The sequence below is a fragment of the Dermochelys coriacea genome, chromosome 4, assembly GCF_009764565.3.
Source record: "Dermochelys coriacea isolate rDerCor1 chromosome 4, rDerCor1.pri.v4, whole genome shotgun sequence".
NCBI classification, from domain to species: Eukaryota; Metazoa; Chordata; order Testudines; family Dermochelyidae; genus Dermochelys; species Dermochelys coriacea.
In genome coordinates this window covers 29,862,443-29,884,340 of record NC_050071.1, presented here as the reverse complement: position 1 = coordinate 29,884,340, position 21,898 = coordinate 29,862,443, and the positions used below count along the sequence as shown (strand labels likewise).

The window sequence follows — 21,898 nt, the reverse complement described above, 5'->3', positions numbered from 1 at the left end:
CCAGCTCTTTCCCATGCTGACATCACTTTCTGGGTAGGGAGATATACACTTTCTGTGTATAACTTGGTTCCTCTGGTTCAGCTATTGTTACAATCCAGTTTGTCCCCCATCCTTCCTACCTCTGAGGTAGAGGGGAAAAGTACAGTGCTGACTTCCTCTTGGTCTCTGCCCTTGTTATGCTCAGTCCTCTTTCTGGACCCTATACAGGCAATTTCTTGGAACAGGACTAGACCCAATAGCCTTTTTTTAGAGACACACAGCAGTCCCAGAAGTCCCATTCACTTTTCTTCTACTTTTGGAAGGAAGACATAGTAATTCTCTTGTGGGAATGATTTGATGCATTACCTCACAAAATAACAATGGGATGTAAAATGCATCTTAATTTTAACCAGAAGGTTGGTTTTACCAGTGGACAACATAGAAATAAAGGGATTTTAATATTAAGGATCAAATCCTAGTATCAGCGCAGAGCCTGAATAAATGAGCTGTGCATTGAGCATTTGTAGTCGGGCTGGTGGAAAGGATGGATAGAAGGACTCTTCCCCCTAGATTGTACTCCACAGCTTCTACTGTGGCCTTAAGGCTACAGTAGGCCCAGAGTTCCTCTCTGTAGTGGGAAGAAGGAATAGAACCAGGTGGAAGAAAGATGGTCTTGTGCTTAAGCCATTAGACTGGGACTCAAAAGATGTGGATTCAACTCCTAGCTCTGGCACAGAATTCCCTTGTGACCCTGGATTAATCACTTAATTTCTCTGTGTCTCAGCTCCATGGCTGTAAAATGAAGATGGCAATACTTCTTTCAAAGTCTTGTGTATTTAAATTCCAAGCTCTTTGGGACAAGGACTGTCTATTATTGTGTGTCTGTATAGTGTCTAGCCCAGTGGAGCCTTAGATCTTTACTGGAGCTCCTAAGCGTTCCTGTAATACAAATAAATACAAATACTAACCTGGGTAGCTGTAGGTTCACAAACCTCACCCTCTCCCCTCTCAATCTACTTCCACAACCCCTGCCCCCTCTGTATGCAATGAACTCCCACACCACTGTGCTGTGCATCCCATAGAGTTGCAGAACCCCCAAATCCTACACCCCAGAACATAGAAAGTGTTCCTGTTCTAGAATCTGAACCAAAGCCCATTGATGGGTCTTCTATAAACAAGGAGGGGTCAGTATTTCCATGCATGAGTTTGCCTGATTAACAGTTGTATTACATAGTTTCAGGTGAGTCTAATAAGGCTAGGAGAAAGTTTTTGGTTTTAGGCAAGGTTTAAGAAGTTAATTAATGTGTAGTCCATGTTACCCTTTAGAGAGCATGGTATGCAGCTATGATTCAGTTATGCTCTCTCCCACAATCACATCTTTACTAAGACCTGACAAATACCGCTTTGAGGACCTATCCATGTTTCATCTGTTGAAATCCATTTAGATAATGTTTTGAAAGTAAACACTCATCCTTTATTAAAATACATCTTTTTAATGACATCTATTTCATTGCTGTCGAAAAAAGTCAATTTTTTTTACATCCACCTTATGGCACAGTGCATGTACATTGCAGAGTTGCAAGTAAATATAGAAAACAGTGTAAGTAAATATGTGCTTGGCCTGGGTACTTTAGTACTGAGAGAGCCTCTGTTTGGCTAGGAGACATTGCTTTTAAATACATATTTCCTTACATATTGGATAGGTATCTGCAAACTGTATAAAGGATTGCATATGCCTCTTGTGATAAACAAGTTTACACCTTCCCAGAGAAAGAACTACCTAACTTGTAAAAAGGGAGTTGTAGAACCAGTAACACCATTATGGCTGGCTGAAACTTGTTGCATAATATAACCTTTTTTTACCATGAGCCAAGATTCCTTGTTCTCAGCACAGCAAATTACATATGGGATATTACAGCTAATACAAAATACCTCAGTGACGATACAAATTATGATTGATTACCACAGCAATACTATTCTGCAAACTGTGACAGTGAAGTTTTGGGGAAGCAGCCTTTCTAAGGTTGGCATGTTATTTGCCTAAGACATCACAACATGAAACCCTCTGTGCTTGATCTGTAAAGTGGGAAAATATTGGGGACAAATGGAATACAATTCATTAGAAGCTTAATCCTGCTCCTCTGGAACTTAATGGGACTTTCATAGGAGCAGGATCTAGCACAGAATCCTTCATTAATATCTGTGATGTATAACTTTTTAATTGTTTATTAAGTTTAAAAAAGAAGACAAAAAATACATAAAGAACAGCAAAATGGTAAACTGTTCTGATGAAACATAACATGTAACGTGCTGCTTTTTTAAAGAAAAAGTACATACTATATCAATACATCAAACTATAAAAATCTTTGTTACAGAATGACAATCTCATACCAGATATATTCTTCTGCTCAGATAGACGTGAAAAGGAAGACAAAATACCAAATATTTCTTCAAGAATATATGAATTTTTCTACTTGAGCTGCAAAGTATATATATACAAACAATGGGCTTGATTCTGATCTCACTTACTACAGAGTAAATTAGGAGTTGAATTCAAAGCAGTTATACCAACGTAACACTGTGTGACATCAGAATGGCTCTCTACTGTTTTTAAATCTTTCTTGTACCTCAGTAATACCTTTCTACACACTTCACAGTCACTAAGAAACCACTTATTCTTAAAAAATTTGGAGCCTGATTCTGTTTTCTTGCAAATCCAGAACCCCCATTGTCTTTATTAAAAGTTTTGTGTACATAAAGAATGTAGGATCATTAAAATAGAGCAATTCCTTGTTCCTAAGAAACATAGCTTAGAACATAAATCAATTTATATTTCTATAACTTTCCTCCTAACTTCAGATGGGATAAATTAGCTCTGCAGCAATATTGCCAACTCCAAGCATTCAAAAATCATGAGTCAGGCCCTCAAAATCATGAGTTTGTCTTAAAAATCTTGAGGTTTAAAAAAACCAATGAATTATGGATTCTTTTGATTTGCCTTCTCCTTTTTGAGTCTGTAGAGTACACTTGGTTCATGTTTTCCAGATTTTCTAGGCAACTATGAGGGCTTCAAACTTACTTTAAAAATATAAAAATAAAACTTGATATTGTCACCTAATTACATTCTCCAAGAGCCAGGGATTTAAGAAAAACACCAAATAACGCAAGATTCAAGATTTGGCAACACTGAATTGAAGTCAATTTACACCAGCACATGATCTGGGCTGTTCTACTGTTTATCTCTTTGAATGGTCTGATTACCAGGCAGTGGAACCTAGAATAATCATGACTGTGTTTCCAAAAAATGCCAGAATCCCTTAAACTCACTTGAAAAAAAATGTGTGGGAAGTCCAGTAGTAACAACTGAGTAGATCAATTTGGAAAATAAAAATTACGGGAAGATGCAGTAGATGTGTGCCCAGTATTTTTACATACCAATAGCCATATTTCCCCTGAAATATCCAACTGCATTTATGTGGATTGTTTTATTCTTGAGTGATTAACTAAAGGATATCGTTTTTAAGAGGAAAGTAATTTACACCAACTACCACCTAAATACTTTTTCACATCTCATTTAAGAATAAATTATCTTGAATGAAGTATCCTGGAAAAAATATTGGTGTGAGGGATATATGCATTTTATCAACCAAACTATAGAATGTAAAACAATTTTTGTTCAATTAGATTCTTTATTTCATTCATACTAACCTGAATTTGAGATATCTAATGAATAATAAAAAACACTACAAGCCAATCCACCTTTGATATAGGTGGGTGCCAGTAAGATGCACCCACTCACACCAAGTCTGGATTTGGTGCTCTATGAAGAACTGAATTGCTGGTTACAGGCATGATTTTCCATTACCTTGCCCGATGTGCCCTTACATTGTACAGGTGAAAATAACTCAAGAAGGTTCAAGAAAGTGCTGAATCAGATCATGGAATACAATAGAGTAATGTTGTATGTTGTTCTTTCACCTCAGTGGCTCTACAAGATTTGGTGAGATTCGTTGCCAGACTTGATTGGAACGGAAATTGCTTCCCTGATTAGTTATCTAAGGAACAAACACTATATTTGGCATATATTAAGATTACACACACACGCACACAATCTTAATTAATCATTCAGTTCTACAAATAGTTCTAAACATATATGACCTATTTGATCTTACTTAATACTACTTTCTAGCTCCTTGATGTTCTTTTCATATAACATTCAGCTTAGAAGCGCTTTTAACCAAAAGTGTAAGAATATATCACTCCATGAGAAAAAAAACTTTGGCTATCCCCCAAGCAGAGGAGGATTTTCATTCTGTAGAGGATTGGTAACAGAAAATAATTCCCACTGGAATTGCCCAGGAATTCCTTGAACTCCGCAGCATTACGCAAATATGGGCTAAATCTCTAATGCAAGTAAGAGTTTGTTTATTTAATTATACTGTTTTTTATTATCATTTACATACAGTTGCTGAGAAAGTGGGGGACTTTAAAGTAAACAATTCTGCAATTTAAAACAAACAAAAGACAGCACAACTTTGGGAGTGAATCTGTCTAAATCAATGTATGGTTTTGACAAAAATGTACTAATAATCTGTAGTTATCTAGCACCGTTCATCCACTCATCTGAAAGCATTTGCAAATCTTAAATTCCAAAGCACCTCCAGCACCTAACTAGACATTACTTCACCCATCTTACAGATGGATACATTGAGGCAGAAAGCATCTTAGGCCTCAGTTCTGCCTCCTGTTTGCTGCCTCAGCAGTGCTTAGCAGATGGAAAGTACCCTAAAGAAAGTGGGAGCCAAGGTTTCCTTCTGCCACAATAGAAACTTTGTGTTGCAAAAAGCCAGTGTGGTCAGCTCTCTGTCACCTACACCTTTCACTTCAGTGTAGACTGCAGGGAGGAATGGGAAAGGGACATCTAGTCACGTGAGTGGCAGGGTAGAGTAGAACTTGTATAAATATAGTTCACTGTATATTTTTCTGCTTGCCAGTGACACCACTGGCAGTTTCTTTGCTTCATGGTGTTTTGTGGCATTGAAATTGTTTTTACAGAATTTATACTAAGAAGTTTTATTTGTGAATAAAGTGTCTTTGACTACATTTCCAACACAGTTTTGTTATCCAGGCTACAAGGCCCTCATAATGTAAAACTTTGGTTTCAAGCCTCAGGAAGCTTTGGGCCAAACAAACATGTAGCCAGGGCCAGATCATCAGTTCAGCTAAGGTGACATAGCTCCAGGGAGCTATAATGATTTACACCTGTTGTTGGTGATGTTCCCCTTTTATATCTACATCTTGATGATACACAGGTTTTACTGCCATATAGGAACAGTCATACCAAGACAGACCAGTGAACCATCTAGACCCGTATCCTGCCTCTGATTGTGCTCAATACCAAATGATACACAGGAATGTGCAAGAAACCTCATACTGCACAATGATAGAATCACTTACTTATAGGAGAAATTTCTTCCTAACCCGAGGCACATAGGGGTTGGTGGATGTCCTGAAGCATGAGAGTTTATATCCTTACGAGTTTTTTATTTTTTAAAAACACTTCTGATCTAAATAATGAATGTGACAGTTTGGGGGAACATATCTGTGTCCAATTATGGATTCCATTTGGTTTTGTGAACACTATTTGTAACCACAACCATCGTTAAAAGAAAAGGAGTACTTGTGGCACCTTAGAGACTAACAAATTTATTAGAGCATAAGCTTTCGTGAGCTACAGCTCACTTCATCATCACCCATCACCCATTCTGTGGCAGGAACTTGACTTGTACTTTGTAGTGGAGACGCTATATCTGGAAAGCTGTGTCAGCAGACTCAAATGCTATTAACATGGAATGACTCTCTCCTGCTTGAACAAGGGGGATGCCACATGGGTTACGCTAAATAGGAACAAGACACTTTTATTCCAAAATAAGAGTGTCCACACATGGAGTTATTCTCCAGTAACTCCAGGAGCAGACAAACCCTAATTTACAGTTCTGTGCTACTTAAGAAAAAGCTGCTGGGAAATGGCTTCCTTCCCTCCCCCCTCCTCTTCAGACCTCAAGACAGGTATGTGGGGAGTGGACAGAGGGTGGAACAGGGACTGGAGTCTTAGCTCAGCACCCACAACACGCCAGGCAGCAGAGCTGAGTCAGTATGGAGGGGGGAGGAGATGTAGTCATTTCTCTTCGCAGAGCCAAGCAGCAAATCATTAGCCTCTGAAGCAGTGGCTTTCAACCTTTCCAGACTACTGTACCCCTTTCAGGAGGCTGATTTGTCTTGCCTACTCCCAGATTTCACCTCTCTTAAGAACGACTTGCTCACAAAATGACAGCTAAAAACCCCCAAGTGTCCCAGCACACTATTTCTGGAAAAGTGCTTACCTTCTCACCTGGTGCTCGGTAGTGCGTGGGGCGGCTGTGGAAAGAACAGGAGTTATTCTCTAACCCAGCTCACGTAGGCAGCTCCCTGGCTGGGGGAGACAAGAGGCCAAAGCGGCTGGGCTGCACCACGGGTCTTTCACCCCTGAGCCAGCGCCAGGGCCAGAGGAGGAACCCGTGCGGGGCGGTGGAATTGCAACACGTGCCCCGCCTGGCGCCTTTATCTGGGCAGAGGCAGGGCTGTAGAGGAGGCAGAGAGAGCCGGTGAGGGCGGCGTTTTGGGAGGCGGGATGAGGGTCACACAGTGTGTGTGTCAGACGGAATGCAAGACGGAGGGGGGGCCATGGGGGGGGGGAAGGAGAGAGGTTTTGAAGGCGGCTAAAAATATTCCTCCTCACAGCGTTTGGGGTGGGGGGAAGCGGCTTCCAGGACGCCGCGCGCTCCTGCGGGGTTTGCAGCCGCGCCTCGCCCGGGTCTGGCTCCTTTGGGCGAGTGACACAGTCCGGGGGGTGCCGCTGGGGCAGTGGCCGGGGGGGGGGGCGGGATGCTCCGCGCAGGCTGCCCGGGCCTGCGCGCTTGCTCCGCGCTGCCTTATCTCCCCGTCTCTTGTGCTCTCTTATCAGGCGCGCCGAGGAGCTGCCGGGCTGCAGCATCTCGTCTTCCTGCCAGCGGCCGCAGCCGGCCCCTGCCCGCCTCCCGCCGGGGGCCGTGTCGCGGCTGAGAGGGCCGCCGCGAGGGTGTTGGCGAGTAGCTCTCCGCGCTCGGTCCCGGCGGCTGGGGGGAGCGCCAGGAGATGCCCCGGGTGGCGGCGGCGGCGGCCCTAGCGCTGGCAGCTGCCGCGGCGTTGAGCCCGCTGGCCGCGGCCGCGCGGGCCCCGCAGCGGGGCGGCCCCGTGGGGGGCTTCGTGGAGGACGTGCTGAGCCTCTTCGGGGAGAACCGCAGCCTCTCGGCCGCCCAGCTCGCCCACCTGCTGCAGACGCTGGGAGCCGCGGGGGAGCCGGGGGCAGCGGCGGCGGGGCGGCAGCCCCTGCACCATAACGAGGTACGGCGCGCCCGCGGGACTTCTCCTCCCGCGACCCCCGGGCACCGCCGGGCGGGAGCAAACCCTCGCCCGCCCCCTGCGGCGGCGGCGGCTGCGGCTGCGGCTGCGGCTCTCCGAGTCCAGCCTGGCCCCGGGCGCTGCGGAGAGCTGAGGTTTGCTGCTGGGGGAGCCTAGGCACCGGGGTGAGGGGGAGGCCGGTGAGCATTCACGCAGATGAGTTGTGTGGGGCTGATGGAGCCGCTGGCCCCCGCCGCTGATTTCCCACCCATTTTATTTCTTTGCGGCTACACATAGGCAGGTACATAACCTCAAAAAGTCAGGTGGAAATAAAATGAAACAACATCGAAATCTTGGTTCTGTCACCAGCATAACGATGCAGTTCTTCCTGTTAGGGGAATTCAAGGCAAGAAAGTTTTAACCATGCGTGGCAGATGGTAGCGATGTCTAGCTAAGTGCTGAAAGACAGGTGAGTAAGATACAGATATAAATACAGAGAAAGGTCGAAATACTGATGAACGTATCTAGATGGATTGCTTTGTGATCGATTAATAGAGAAGTATCCAGAATGTGTACGTTACATATCACAGGCGTTCATAAGATGCCATCCAAAAGGGTCCATTTAATTTGGAAAATATTTTATTTTTTCTTTTTAATTTCCGTAATAAGTTAATAAAAACAGACCCTTAAAATCAACCGGTATAGCTACATCTTGCAAACTAATTGCCACAAGTTCTTTCATAGTAGGTGACATTAAGTTTTATTTGTCTGAAGCCCGTTGCAGCTGTATTTTCCCAGGCATTGTCTGGTTATATCCTCTGCCTGGGTGCGGGGGGTAGACAGTGCGACAGACCTTTGGTCTATTTGACATTTACTTCATGCAGTGTACTTACAAAAAATATTCATAGGGTGAACCAGATTAAAGTGAAACTGTTTATAGTGAAGGACTGAAACCTTGACTATTATCACTGAATTTCTGTATGCAAGTTGTGATATCCTATATATAGGATCCAGAGTAGCAGCCGTATTAGTCTGTATTCGCAAAAAGAAAAGGAGTACTTGTGGCACCTTAGAGACTAACAAATTTGTTAGAGCATAAGCTTTCGTGAGCTAGCTCACGAAAGCTTATGCTCTAATAAATTTGCTAGTCTCTAAGGTGCCACAAGTACTCCTTTTCTTTTTGTATATAGGATCAAATCCTGAGGTTGCTTACTCAGTCCTGAAGCAGGAAAGTTTCCTGGATAATAGCAGCAGTGCAACAGACAAGTGAATGGGTATTTTTAGGGTCAAATTCTACCAAAGCTGAGTAAGTAGAACCTCAGGATTTGGCCTACAGTGAAGTTGTCATGTGAAAAAAAAATTACTTGATTTTAAAAGATCCACTGTATAGAGATCCTTTTTCAGAATTCTTCATATCTTTTCTTATTGCAGGGTGGAACTTAAGTGTTTATTTACATCAAATAATAAATCTATTAGTATTCTGGCTTGATGCCATAGGGATATAGGTGGTGGTCTGTGAAAATAACTTTTTTTTTCCTCTAAGTCCAGCTATACACAACTCAGATCTTTTCCTCCTTAGACTCAGTATAGCCTTTAAAGTCACCTTAGTTTCAATTTTCTATAAACTTTCACGGTTAATATCTCAGAATAGTATGTTTAATTGAGGTGGTGAAGGGGTATCTTGGGGTTCTTGCCAGCCCTCTTGTTATAAAACTGCCACCAAGTTGAAGGTTGGAATAACGTTAGACTAACTTTACTGTCTCTGGAGTATAACCCCTCTCTGATACAGTTGAGCCTTCCCTGCCAGGGATGACTTTTATAAATATACTTTTGAAGATCAGATCTTTTGCTTATTGTATGTACCTGACTGCATTAAGTGTGTGTGTGTATAAAAATTAAAAAAGCCCCAGGTGTATACTTCCTATATCTCCTTCTAAAGGCAGCAGTTTATAAAGGGTACAGTTCTGCCATCCTTACTCATGTTGAGTAGATGCTCACTCTGCAATTAGCCTAATTGAAAACAAGGTCATAAGAGGGATAAAATTGGGCCCAAGGTCTTCACTTCTCCCAACCTATTTCAAATTTCACAAGTTGAACACTGTACCAGTATGCTCGGTATGTTTTTAAAGGAAGAAAATGTAAATGTTTCCCATTAAGTGCACTAACTATAAGTCTGCTGTTTTTGTTATGGTTGTGAAAATATTTTTCTTTAAAAAAAGGCCTGGATTCCCCAGTCCTCCAGCCTTTCCCTCTGCAGTCACATAGTACAGGGTACTGGGGAAAAATTTTGTGTTGTCCCTTTTTAAAATATACAAGTGCAGGAGTCTATCATAACTCACTTGAAGCTTAGCTGGAAAGACTTGTGTTGCTTCTACATTCTGTTTAGTGAAAGTCCACTTTAGTAAGAGGAAGCCATGTTGCATAAGTTGGGTTCTGTATTTGATTCAGATGAGAAAATTCTGGATCTACTTCAGAGTGTATTATTTTTTTGTCTGAGCAGTTACTAGTATCTGTTCTTTGTATAATGGTTCTTCCAATCCAATAGACCGCCCCCCCCCCCCCCGAGTATATGTGCATTCAGTTGTCCCACACCAGTCTACAGAAGCCTGTCGTCAAGTGTCATTGCACATATATACTTTATGCTCAGGCATTTGTCCAAAGTGAGTTGATTGCATTTGTGACTGAAGAAGCACTGGATGGCAACTGGCAGAGTATGTTAAGTATTCTCACGCTTTCTTGTCAACTGTCTAAATGAACCATTTTGATTATCATTACAAAACTTTTTTTCCCCCCTCTCCTGCTGATAATAGCTCATCTTAATTAATTAGCCTCTTACAGTTTGTATGGCAACTTCCACCTTCTCTGTATGTGTATATATCTTCTTACTGTATGTTCCATTCTATGCATCCGATGAAGTGGCTGTAGCCCACGAAAGCTTATGCTCTAATAAATTTGTTAGTCTCTAAGGTGCCGCAAATACTCCTGTTCTTTTCTGAATGTAACCTTGGCTGTATTTGTTCTGAGTCCCCTACATTCTGTCTTCAATCTCCCCAGCCCTCACAGATGGATTCCTGTTTTTCAGGCTCATCTATTTTAATTACCAGCCCTTCTTTATCTAAATCACCCTGCCTCTGTTTATAAACAAAATATTGACTCCCTGCCCAGGGGCATAAGCTGGGAGCAGTGCCTCTCCTCTGAAGAACTCACACTCCACAGTCAGGCTATGCTGCAGTTAAGAGCTTCATCTGGGGCTAGGATGTGTGCCATGAGCAAACATCTAGTATGAAACTCAGGGAGCAGGAGGAGAAGCCCCCAACCCCCGAAGTGGTGCCCCTGGGGATGTTCAGTTATTAGGGCTTGGCTATACTTACATTTTATAGCGCTCTAACTTGCTGGCTCAGGGGTGTGAAAAATCACCCCCTGAGCGCAGCAAGTCAGACCGCTTTAAAGTGCTAATGTAAACAGACTCCCAGCACTGGGAGCTGTGCTCCCAGCACTCGGAGCTAATCCCCTCATGGAGGTGAAGTACCAGTAGCGCTGGGAGAGCTCTCTCCCAGCGCTCACACGCGATCCCACTCACACTTCAAAGTGCTGGCATGGGAGTGCTCCCGCGACAGCGCTTTGCAGTTTCCAGTGTAGCCATGCCCTTAGTCTTCAGAGCTAACAGCCTATGGAAGTGAGTGGGGGCACTCTCTTTAGAGCTCTTGTTTCAGCCTGTCTGACAGCAGATTCAGAAAGCCAACACTACATTTCGTTCACAGATTTCTTTGCAATCAAAAAGGCTAGAAGCTTAGGCCATTTCCCACCTCAAACGTGTCTCTTTTTGTTAGCAGAAAAACAGACACATTGCAGATCCAGGATTAGGTAAAACAGGAATATGTTTATTCAAGTTTAATACAGAGGTGTAGGCTTCCTGCTTACAGTACTTTATAGCGGCCCAGAAGTAACTGCTTTAATTTCAAAGTGGGTATGTGGGAAAGTCACGGAAGGGTCATCCTCTAAGAGAGACATATGTCCTAAAGAATACACACACCGAGACTTTAAAATTCACTTCAATGGAAAATTATTAACTTGCTCTCATTAATGTTGAACTGAGTTGAAAAGAAACATTTTTGATTTGGTTCAACAAAACACTTTGCTTCAGGAATGTCATTATGTTTCAACATTTAAAAAGGTTGATTTGGAACTATTTGTCTTGTGAAAAATGTCAATATATTGACTTTTTATTCCTATTTGGAATGGAAACAATTTCAAAATATCAGAATTTTCTGAAGAATGAAAATTTTGATTGTTAGCTCAGCTGTAACTCTCATTTCAGTCCCTGCTCTTGGCTGCTCAGTTTGAAAGAACTTGATTTTCAGAGGTGCTGGGTGTGCACATCAGCTACATTAGTTGGAGTTGTGGGTGCCCAGTACCTCTGAAAACTAGGCCAAAGGATTTTCTGCACTCGGCAACTAAAACACCCAAAATCGATAGACACTTTAAAAAAAGTTGGCCTTAATTTTTAAACACAAGAAATGGTAAATTACGCAGAAGCCTCTGGGGCTGCCAGAGGAGTGCTGGAATAGTATTCCATCCCATTCTGACTCACTGTGAGATTTTATAAAATCAGACTGCTGGCTACCCAGAATAGTGTGTAGCATGGCTTGGTTATCATGTACCACTTTGGGACAAATCCTGTCATGGCTAGCATAGGTTCAGCAATAGTATAGACAGATAGCAGAGGGGTAGCCATGTTAGTCTGTATCCACAAAAACAACGAGGAGTACAGTTACACCTTAAAGACTAACAGATGTATTTGGGCATAAGATTTCGTGGGTAAAAATCCCCACTTCTTCAGGTGCATGGAGTGAAAATTACAGATATAGGCATACATGTACTGGCACATGAAGAGAAGGGAGTTACCTTACAAGTGGAGAACCAGTGTTGACAAGGCCAATTCAATCAGGGGTCAGACAGCCCCCCAACCTGAAGCAAATACTCACCAGCAACTACACACCACACCACAGAAACACTAACTCAGGAACCAATCCCTGTAACAAACCTTGTAGCCTACTCTGTCCCCATATCTATTCTAGCAATACCATCAGAGGACCCAACCACTGCAGCCAAACCATCAGGGGTTCATTTACCTGCACATCTATTAATGTGATATATGCCATCATGTGCCAGCAATGCCCCTCTGCCGTGTACATTGGCCAAACTGGACAGTCTCTAGGTAAAAAAATAAATGGACACAAATCTGACATCAGGAATGGTAACATACAGAAGGCAGTAGGAGAACACTTCAGTCTCCCTGGACACTCAATAACAGCTTTAAAAGTAGCCATTCTTCAACAAAAAAAATTCAAAAACAGACTTCAAAGAGAAACTGCAGAGCTACAATTCATTTGCAAACTTAACACCATCAATTTGGGATTGATTAGGGATTGGGAGTTGCTGGCTTACTACAAAAGCAATTTTCCTTCTCTTGGTATTGACACCTCATCATCAGTTATTGGGAGTGGACCACATCCAACATGCATCTGAAGAAGTGGGGATTTTTACTCACAAAAGCTTATGTCCAAATAAATCTGTTAATATAGACAGAGTCCTCAGTAACATGCTTCTAATCAGATACAGGCTTTTTCAGAAAGTCCAGTTCAATAGATATGGAAATATTGCCTCTTGTCTAAATCTCTTAAATGCAGTCGTACAAAAAGGGATGTCCAAAGAATATATAACTGAAGCATAATGAAAAGCTATATATTACTGATAAGTACATTTGTAGTGTAGTTTAGAATTCAGGTATGAAACATATATAAGGTCTATCTTAATCTTAAAAAGCAACCTTCACATAATTATTTGAACCTGATTATGAAGAAAAGAAAAGTTTTGATTAGTAGGTGTAAATGTTTGTTGAAAAATACCTCCACCCCTGACTTATAATTTCTTTAAATGGTATTCTTTTGATCCCATCTTCAAGACCTGGGTGTTACATTGTCGTTATTTTCAATAGTGGAGAGATATCTTCAGTCCATTGATAAGGCTAGGACATCTTTTTAATGATTTATGGAATGTCACTAGGGCTCAGACATTTACTCAGCAAGAAGGATTTGGAATCCTTGATAAATTCTTTCATGTTTTCAAAATTATTGCATTTTATTTATGATGTTCCTACTTGAATTATTTCTAATTACAGTAGAACCTCACAGTTACGAACACCTCGGGAATGGAGGTTGTTTGTAATTCTGAATGTTCGTAACTCTGAACAAAATGTTATGGTTGTTCTTTCAAAAGTTTACAAGTGAACATTATGCAGAAGAAAAATGCTTTATTTTTTTAAGTTTACATTTAACACAGTACAGTATTTGCTTTTTTTTCCATTATGTCTCTGCTGCTGCCTGATTGTGTACTTCTGATTCCAAATGAGGTGTGTGGTTGACTGGTCAGTTCGTAACTCTGATGTTCATAATTCGGAGGTTCTACTGTAATAAATAATACTACTACTTTGCACTTATATGGCATTATTTCATTCTGTAGTTGTTGTGGTTTGAGCAGAGAATTAAACAAAATTATCTGACAGGAGCAGGGGAATGGCCCTTAATTTATATTTCCTAAAATACCCCTAAGCCCCCAACACTGAGACATTCTAGGTTGACTATTATGCAGTGTCTTGTATAGAAAGAACACTTGACTTTACCTGTTGTCTCACGACTCGTCCTTGGTATGTGAAAACTTTGTTTCATTTGTATACTCAAGTGAAGAACTCCTTCAGGTATTGGTCATTATAGAAAAATGTGTGAATAAAAAATTATAAATTATTTGTGAACTGTCAAACAATTCATTACACATCTGTGCAACTTAAAATCAAGATTTCTGCATCCGATGAAGTGAGCTGTAGCTCACGAAAGCTTATGCTCTAATAAATTTGTTAGTCTCTAAGGTGCCACAAGTACTCCTTTTCTTTTTGTCTATTAGCTGTACGTTGAAAAGAATTCCTGGCTTGACATACTAAAGTAAAATATATGCTTGCTAGCACAGGAGCTACTGGCTTGTCCTCAGCTAAGTGGCTAATGAGTAAGAGGTACTTATCTTAATGGAATTTTTTTTTAAAGTAAATGGATTCTGATTTGTTCTGTAACAGTCCATGATATGAAATGGATAAAAACCACTGGATACAACATACAGTAGGACCACTTAGGACAGTCTAATTCAAGTTTATTGAGACCAATAAACTGTTCAGGAAGGACAGGCAGGGCAGAAAAGGTGGGGGAGTTGCATTGTATGTAAGGGAGCAGTATGTCTGCTCAGAGCTCAAGTATGAAATTGCAGAAAAACCTGAGAGTCTCTGGATTAAGTTTAGAAGTGTGAGCAACAAGGGTGATGTCGTGGTGGGAGTCTGCTATAGACCACCGGACCAGGGAGATGAGGTGGACGAGGCTTTCTTCCGGCAACTCATGGAAGTTACTAGATCGCAGGCCCTGGTTCTCATGGGAGACTTCAATCACCCTGATATCTGCTGGGAGAGCAATACAGCGGTGCATAGACAATCCAGGAAGTTTTTGGAAAGTATAGGGGACAATTTCCTGGTGCAAGTGTTGGAGGAACCAACTGGGGCAGAGCTCTTCTTGACCTGCTGCTCACAAACCGGGAAGAATTAGTAGGGGAAGCAAAAGTGGATGGGAACCTGGGAGACAGTGACCATGAGATGGTTGAGTTCAGGATCCTGACACAGGGAAGAAAGGAGAGCAGCGGAATACGGACCCTGGACTTCAGAAAAGCAGACTTTGACTCCCTCAGGGAACTGATGGGCAGGATCCCCTGGGAGAATAACATGAGGGGGAAACGAGTCCAGGAGAGCTGGCTGTATTTTAAAGAATCCTTATTGAGGTTACAGGGACAAACCATCCCGATGTGTAGAAAGAATAGTCAATATGGCAGGCAACCAGCTTGGCTTCACAGTGAAATCCTTGCTGATCTTAAACACAAAAAAGAAGCTTACAAGAAGTGGAAGATTGGACAAATGACCAGGGAAGAGTATAAAAATATTGCTCGGGCATGCAGGAGTGAAATCAGGAAGGCCAAATCACACCTGGAGTTGCAGCTAGCAAGAGATGTTAAGAGTAATAAGAAGGGTTTCTTCAGGTATGTTAGCAACAAGAAGAAAGTCAAGGAAAGCGTGGGCCCCTTACTGAATGAGGGAGGCAACATAGTGACAGAGGATGTGGAAAAAGCTAATGTACTCAATGCTTTTTTTGCCTCTGTCTTCACGAACAACGTCAGCTCCCAGACTACTGCACTGGGCAGCACAGCATGGGGAGGAGGTGACCAGCTCTCTGTGGAGAAAGAAGTGGTTCGGGACTATTTAGAAAAGCTGAAGGAGCACAAGTCCATGGGGCCGGATGCGCTGCATCCGAGAGTGCTAAAGGAGTTGGCGGATGTGATTGCAGAGCCATTGGCCATTATCTTTGAAAACTCATGGTGATTGGGGGAGGTCCCGGACGACTGGAAAAAGGCTAATGTAGTGCCCATCTTTAAAAAAGGGAAGAAGGAGGGTCCTGGGAACTACAGGCCAGTCAGCCTCACCTTAGTCCCTGGAAAAATCATGGAGCAGGTCCTCAAGGAATCAATTCTGAAGCACTTAGAGGAGAGGAAAGTGATCAGGAACAGTCAGCATGGATTCACCAAGGGCAAGTCATGCCTGACTAATCTATTTGCCTTCTACGACGAGATAACTGGCTCTGTGGATGAGGAGAAAGCAGTGGACGTGTTGTTCCTTGACTTTGGCAAAGCTTTTGACATGGTCTCCCACAGTATTTTTGCCAGCAAGTTAAAGAAGTATGGGTTGGATGAATGGACTATAAGGTGAATAGAAAGTTGGCTAGATTGTCGGGCTCAGCGGGTAGTGATCAATGGCTCCATGTCTAGTTGGCAGCCGGTATCAAGTGGAGTGCCCCAAGGGTCGGTCCTCGGGCCGGTTTTGTTCAATATCTTCATAAATGATCTGGAGAATGGTGTGGATTGCACCCTCAGCAAGTTTGCAGATGACCCTAAACTGGGAGGAGAGGTAGATACGTTGGAGGATAGGGATAGGATACAGAGGGACCTAGACAAATTAGAGGATTGGTCCAAAAGAAATCTGATGAGGTTCAACAAGGACAGGTGCAGAGTTCTGCACTTAGGACAGAAGAATCCCATGCACCGCTACAGACTAGGGACTGAATGGCTAGACAGCAGTTCTGCAGAAAAGGACATAAGGGTTACAGTGGACGAGAAGCTGGATATGAGTCAACAGTGTGCCCTTGTTGCCAAGAAGGCCAATGGCATTTTGGGATGTATAAGTAGGGGCATTGCCAGCAGATCAAGGGACATTATCATTCCCCTCTATTCGACATTGGTGAGGCCTCATCTGGAGTACTGTGTCCAGTTTTGGGCCCCACACTACAAGAAGGATGTGGAAAAATTGGAAAGACTCCAGCGGAGGGCAAAAAAATGATTAGGGGACTGGAACACGTGACTTATGAGGAGCGGCTGAGGGAACTGGGATTGTTTAGTCTGCGGAAGAGAAGAATGAGGGGGGATTTGATAGCTGCTTTCAACTACCTGAAAGGGGGTTCCAAAGAGGATGGATCTAGACTGTTCTCAGTGGTAGCAGATGACAGAATGAGGAGTAATGGTCTCAAGTTGCAGTGGGGGAGGTTTAGGTTGGATATTAGGAAAAACTTTTTCACTAGGAGAGTGGTGAAACACTGAAATGCGTTACCTAGGGAGGTGGTGGAATCTCCTTCCTTAGAAGTTTTTAAGGTCAGGCTTGACAAAGCCCTGGCTGGGATGATTTAGTTGGGGATTGATACTGCTTTGAGCAGGGGACTAGATGACCTCCTGAGGTCCCTTCCAACCCTTATATTCTATGATTCAATAAAACAGCATGTGGTTGAAATATTTATTTACGTGAATAACAGTTGCTGCAGTAACTATCATTTGTTGATATTTTGTCACTGAGATTTTAATGGTATTCTAAATATTTGTAGATTTAATTATTTAGTTGTTAGACTAGTTTTATATACTGTGAGCTAGTGTTTTCAATGTTATTTTAAGCTATGAGTTAACTGGTCATAAATACACAGAAGTCAAGATTTTCAGAAGCACCTAAGTTAATTAGAAACAAGTTCCACTGATTTATAATGTGAATTGTGCTCCCAAATCACTTCGGTGACTTGGCCAATGAATTCTGGGAGGTATTTTCAATCATGGTGTTTTCATGCACAAATTTAGAATGTCCAAAGTATGCTACTTGGAAAATCCTGCCCTGTATTTTCACTGCATAACACTAGTGTTTTTAGCATAGCAGTTATTTCTCTCATCTGTCACCTCTTAATTTCATGTCAGCTTAATAATCTTTTTTTTTTTTTTTCAGTGCATGTCTGCTGAGGACATCTTTTCACTTCATGGATTTCCGAACAACAGCCAGATAACAAATTCCAGCTTCTCTGCAATATGTCCAGCTGTCTTACAACAGCTGATTTTTCACCCTTGTGATAATTCGTCAAAGCACAAGAACAAATCTAAACCATCTTCTTCAGAAGGTAGATAATATTCTTTCATTCATAATGGAACAGGAGTAGGACTTGCTGAGATGAATTGTGTCCATTTTTTTCCGCTTAATTTATGGATACATTCAGAGGAAACTGCAAGAAGTCCTCCCATAGGCAGTTATGAAATAATCTGCACATAGATGGAAGTTTCTTCCTAATCATCTCTGTTAGAGGGTGGCTTATGCATGGAAGCATAAGACCCATTTCACTTATTATTACTCTCTGAAACAGAAGATGGCCTTGGTGATTGCAGGAAGAAATTGTACTTTACAGGGAGAATATTCATGCGTTGCATTTTAGATGGGCAGCTCCCATTAAGATTTACAGGAGTCGACATTTGAATTGTCATTTGCGGTTAGGGAAACAAAGTTATTTTGGGGGAGTCAGTAGGTATCCTGCCCAGGAAAATTTTCCGTATCTGTCCCTTTCCCATTCCTGCTTTTGTTCCTTCTTCCATGCTTCCCAATGTGCATGGAACGTCTCCTCAAACCTGTTCTTAAATCCCTCTTTTTCTGATTCTGAAAATTAATAATTATAATACATAGAAATGTAAGGGGGAAGGAAATAAGTGCAAAACCAGCTATCGTAAGGGAATCAACTGAGGCCCCTGATCCTGACATAGCAAAATCAATTTGATTTTTTCCAGAATACTTAAGGGCCTCTCTTGAAAAAGGGCTGAGCACCTGCAATTCTACATCAGTGAGCAGGAGCTCTGGGTGCTCAGTAGTTTTGAAAAGCAGGCTCTCAGTGTCTGCAGAATTGAGGCCCAGATGTGTAAATGTCTTACTGAGTAAGGGTGTGATCTTAGTGTTATCCTTATCTTTCCTTTTCCCTTCCTCCTCCTTTTGTGTCTGTTGATACCCTCATTGTTGTATTCAGACTGTAAGGTCTTCAGGGTGAGAGCCTATATCCTGTTTTGTGAGGCACCTAGCACACTTTTAATCTCTTAAAAATAACAAACAAGAGTAATAGAGAGAGAAGCCAGAAAGTTTGCACAGTAGTTTCTGTGGCAGCTGCTATGTTGCACTTCTATAGCCAATGAGGGGATTTGAAGACAGTTTGGGGGCAACATAGGTGTGTGTGTGGGGGAAGAAAATTCCATCTTCTCTTAAGCAGCCAATGAATTTACAACTAGTCCTAGGCGTTATCATGGTGTTAGCGCAAAATAATGTATAGTCCTATGCAGTAATTTGTTGTTCTTGTAGGCTTTTGTGCTGTGCTGAATGCTAATATCACTGCTAATGGTAATTTTGATGGTATTAGTAGCTATTTAATAAACAGAATTTAAAACGAGAGGGTTTTCCCAATAAAATCATCATAATTTATGAGTCCAAGGCAGAGGCAGGTATGCTGTTAACCACGGAGCTCATTGTTAGTTTCTTTCTTTGGCTCAGATTGCTTGTGAGGTGAAACAAAAAACCAAACCAACAAAGGTCAGTCCTTTTAAAGTTGGGTGCCTAAATCCATATGAAAGCATCTAAATGAATTTTCTGTTTTTCAGTGGTGCTGATCACCGACAATTCCCATTACTCTTGTGACCTCTTAAAATCAGGCCACTTATTTTGGTGCTTAAGTGCGGATGTAGGCACCCAAGTTTGAAAGAGTTTACAAAATGTCCATACTTTGCTTAGATGAGGTCCACACTGATAACTTTCCAGGAGTCCCAAGTCTGGACCTAATTTATATGAGGTAGAACGGATAGCAGCCTTAATGTAGGAAACTGCATGCCCCAACATGCATGCTGGTCTTCTTGGATCAAGATGGAGCATTTCATGCTGAGACCAGCAGATTCTGTGTGCCATGCCTCCATATTAAACCTGAGATCAATTATGAGAGACATATAACAATGGGAGTTTTATTTGGCCCCTGGGCCACGCTTTTAGCTAACCCTGGTATATGAATCTTATTACTGTTTGTTTCTACGTTTAAAAGAAAGAGTAGAAGAGCCCCAACTTTTTTGTTCTTGTTCTATTTCTTATTTTGTAACTCTGTTACTGTTGGGTGTAACAGCCATTACTCTTACCCAATAGAATGCTGCCCATTTTATGAGATGTTTCCATTTGAGTGGTCCTTTAAGGGAGAACCTTTCCTTTTACTTCTCTTCTTAAAATCATGTGAACTAACCATATGAGTTCAATTCTGGCCATTCAGACTGCTGTGGCTCGCCATCTTAAAAGCTGCTATTATTCAATGCTGTCTATTAAAACATGGTAGGAATTTCTGTGCAGAAGAACTTGCAAATTTCATGGTGGGAGAATTCAAAAAGACTTTTCCATAAGACTTTGCTAGATTTCAGTCTCTTTTTACTATCTTTGTGAATATATTTGATCACTTTTCTATTTTTTTTTATACCTATTGCTCACACTGACAGTGTTCCTTTGGGTTCTGTTGCTGACTTTCATCTTACTCTTTTCATTTATTTTTCCTACTACATGAAATAGTGAACAATAATGCAATGGGTTTTTTTGTGCCCCCTTAATCCCTGCTCATCTGTCTACACCGAAAACTAGTTCCTTTAGAAAGAACATTTACTTTTGCAGAACTGTACCCATTTTCAGTTTTTCATTACCTTTTGCACAAAATTCTGCATATTGGTTTTTCCTGAAATTCATCAGTTTATTTTTCCAGCTGTTCTTTTGTAAACCCCGTAACAAGTCTGATCTGGCATTCCTCACATACCCAAAACAGCCAGTGAGCTCGGTGGGAGCTCTGAACGTCCAAGGAATGCTGGATCAGGCCAATGATAGTGTTTATCAATAGGCCCATAACAGTATCTATTAATGTTGTTAATATATACTATTAAATATATGTAATTCTGAATTACAGGTGCTTTGTAGGGGTGCTATAATAGAAAATAAATAAAATGAACATTGACTAATGCTGCTTAGGACTTCATTAAATCCACGATCTCCATTTTCCTTGACTTTTTGTCTTGTTTTGTTAATTGCATTATAACTAAGTTTAATTTTTCATATGGAAAGGATTTTAATTTTTTTTAACACTTACTTAAAAAGTAAACCCATTGCATCTTACAATCCTTGATTGTGAGCACTGTGAGGCTGCAACTTTCTTTGTGATATTTTTCGTACTATGACTAGCATAATGGGGCCCTGGTCAGGTCTTCAAGGTGCTACCATAATATAAATAATAATAAACACACACAAAGCTGGAGCAAAGAATAATTCAGCAAAATAACATACATAAAATAGTGGCATTATTGAAATAATAACCAATTAATTTTTTCTCCTACCATGACCAAGGGCAGAGGTAAATGTAAATATTTAGTCAAAGTTATACTGGATTTTCTACTTGTCAAGGACAGGCTTTTTTCTGTACTTGGAAAATGTTGCCCCTCTTTCTGGCTGTTAGACAATGTTACTGAACTGCATTATTTAATAATAATACTAATTAATAAAAACTATATGCCATACACAGTAGGATCTCTGATATCCTGATAAGGGCCATATAAGTATCTAGACAGAGAGTAGAGGAAGTATATTATTTTTCTGTCTGGGTTAAGTAGCTTGTACATTTAAAGTTTGACCCATAATTGACCTCCTATGCTGTTGTGACCATCTCGCTCCTTTTTTTTTTTTTTTTGACTCTGCCAACTCATCTACAGTGTCCAGTGACAAGATAAGAGAGGCAGCCTCCCCTGTGAGAACTACAGAAAGTCTTCAGGGGCCTCCTACCCTCCTACCCAATACCCTGTATTGCAGGGACCTGAAATACAGAACATTTTAGAAGCCCAAATATTTTTTAAATTCCAAAATTCATTACAAAATCTGTAACTCAGTAATTACTAAGAATGAAAATGCTGCTTCAGAAGCAGAAAATGCTAAAAGGCAGCAGATAACACATATCTATTTTCCATGTGGGTTGTATGCTTAATAAATAGTACTGCACATAAAGCAATTTCATAA

At 41.4% G+C, this 21,898-nt stretch overlaps 1 protein-coding gene across 3 annotated transcripts in view; it reads left to right on the top strand.

Annotated features, from left to right (window-relative positions):
* Positions 1 to 6,535: 6,535 nt before the first annotated feature.
* SLC39A8 (solute carrier family 39 member 8) overlaps positions 6,536 to 21,898 on the top strand; it is a 38,163-nt gene continuing 22,800 nt past the window's right edge. Inside the window, exons 1-3 of one of the 3 annotated variants that reach the window (XR_005292572.2) lie at positions 6,536 to 6,623; positions 6,983 to 7,401; positions 17,798 to 17,966. Coding sequence is in view for 2 of the 3 variants with exons in the window: in XM_038399623.2 (XP_038255551.1) it covers positions 7,153 to 7,401; positions 17,798 to 17,966 (418 nt within the window). In the remaining variant the exon portion in view is untranslated. Of the gene's footprint in view, positions 6,624 to 6,706; positions 6,833 to 6,982; positions 7,402 to 17,797; positions 17,967 to 21,898 lie in introns of those variants that run through there. The other 2 variants (XM_038399623.2, XM_043513349.1) reach the window with 2 other exon arrangements.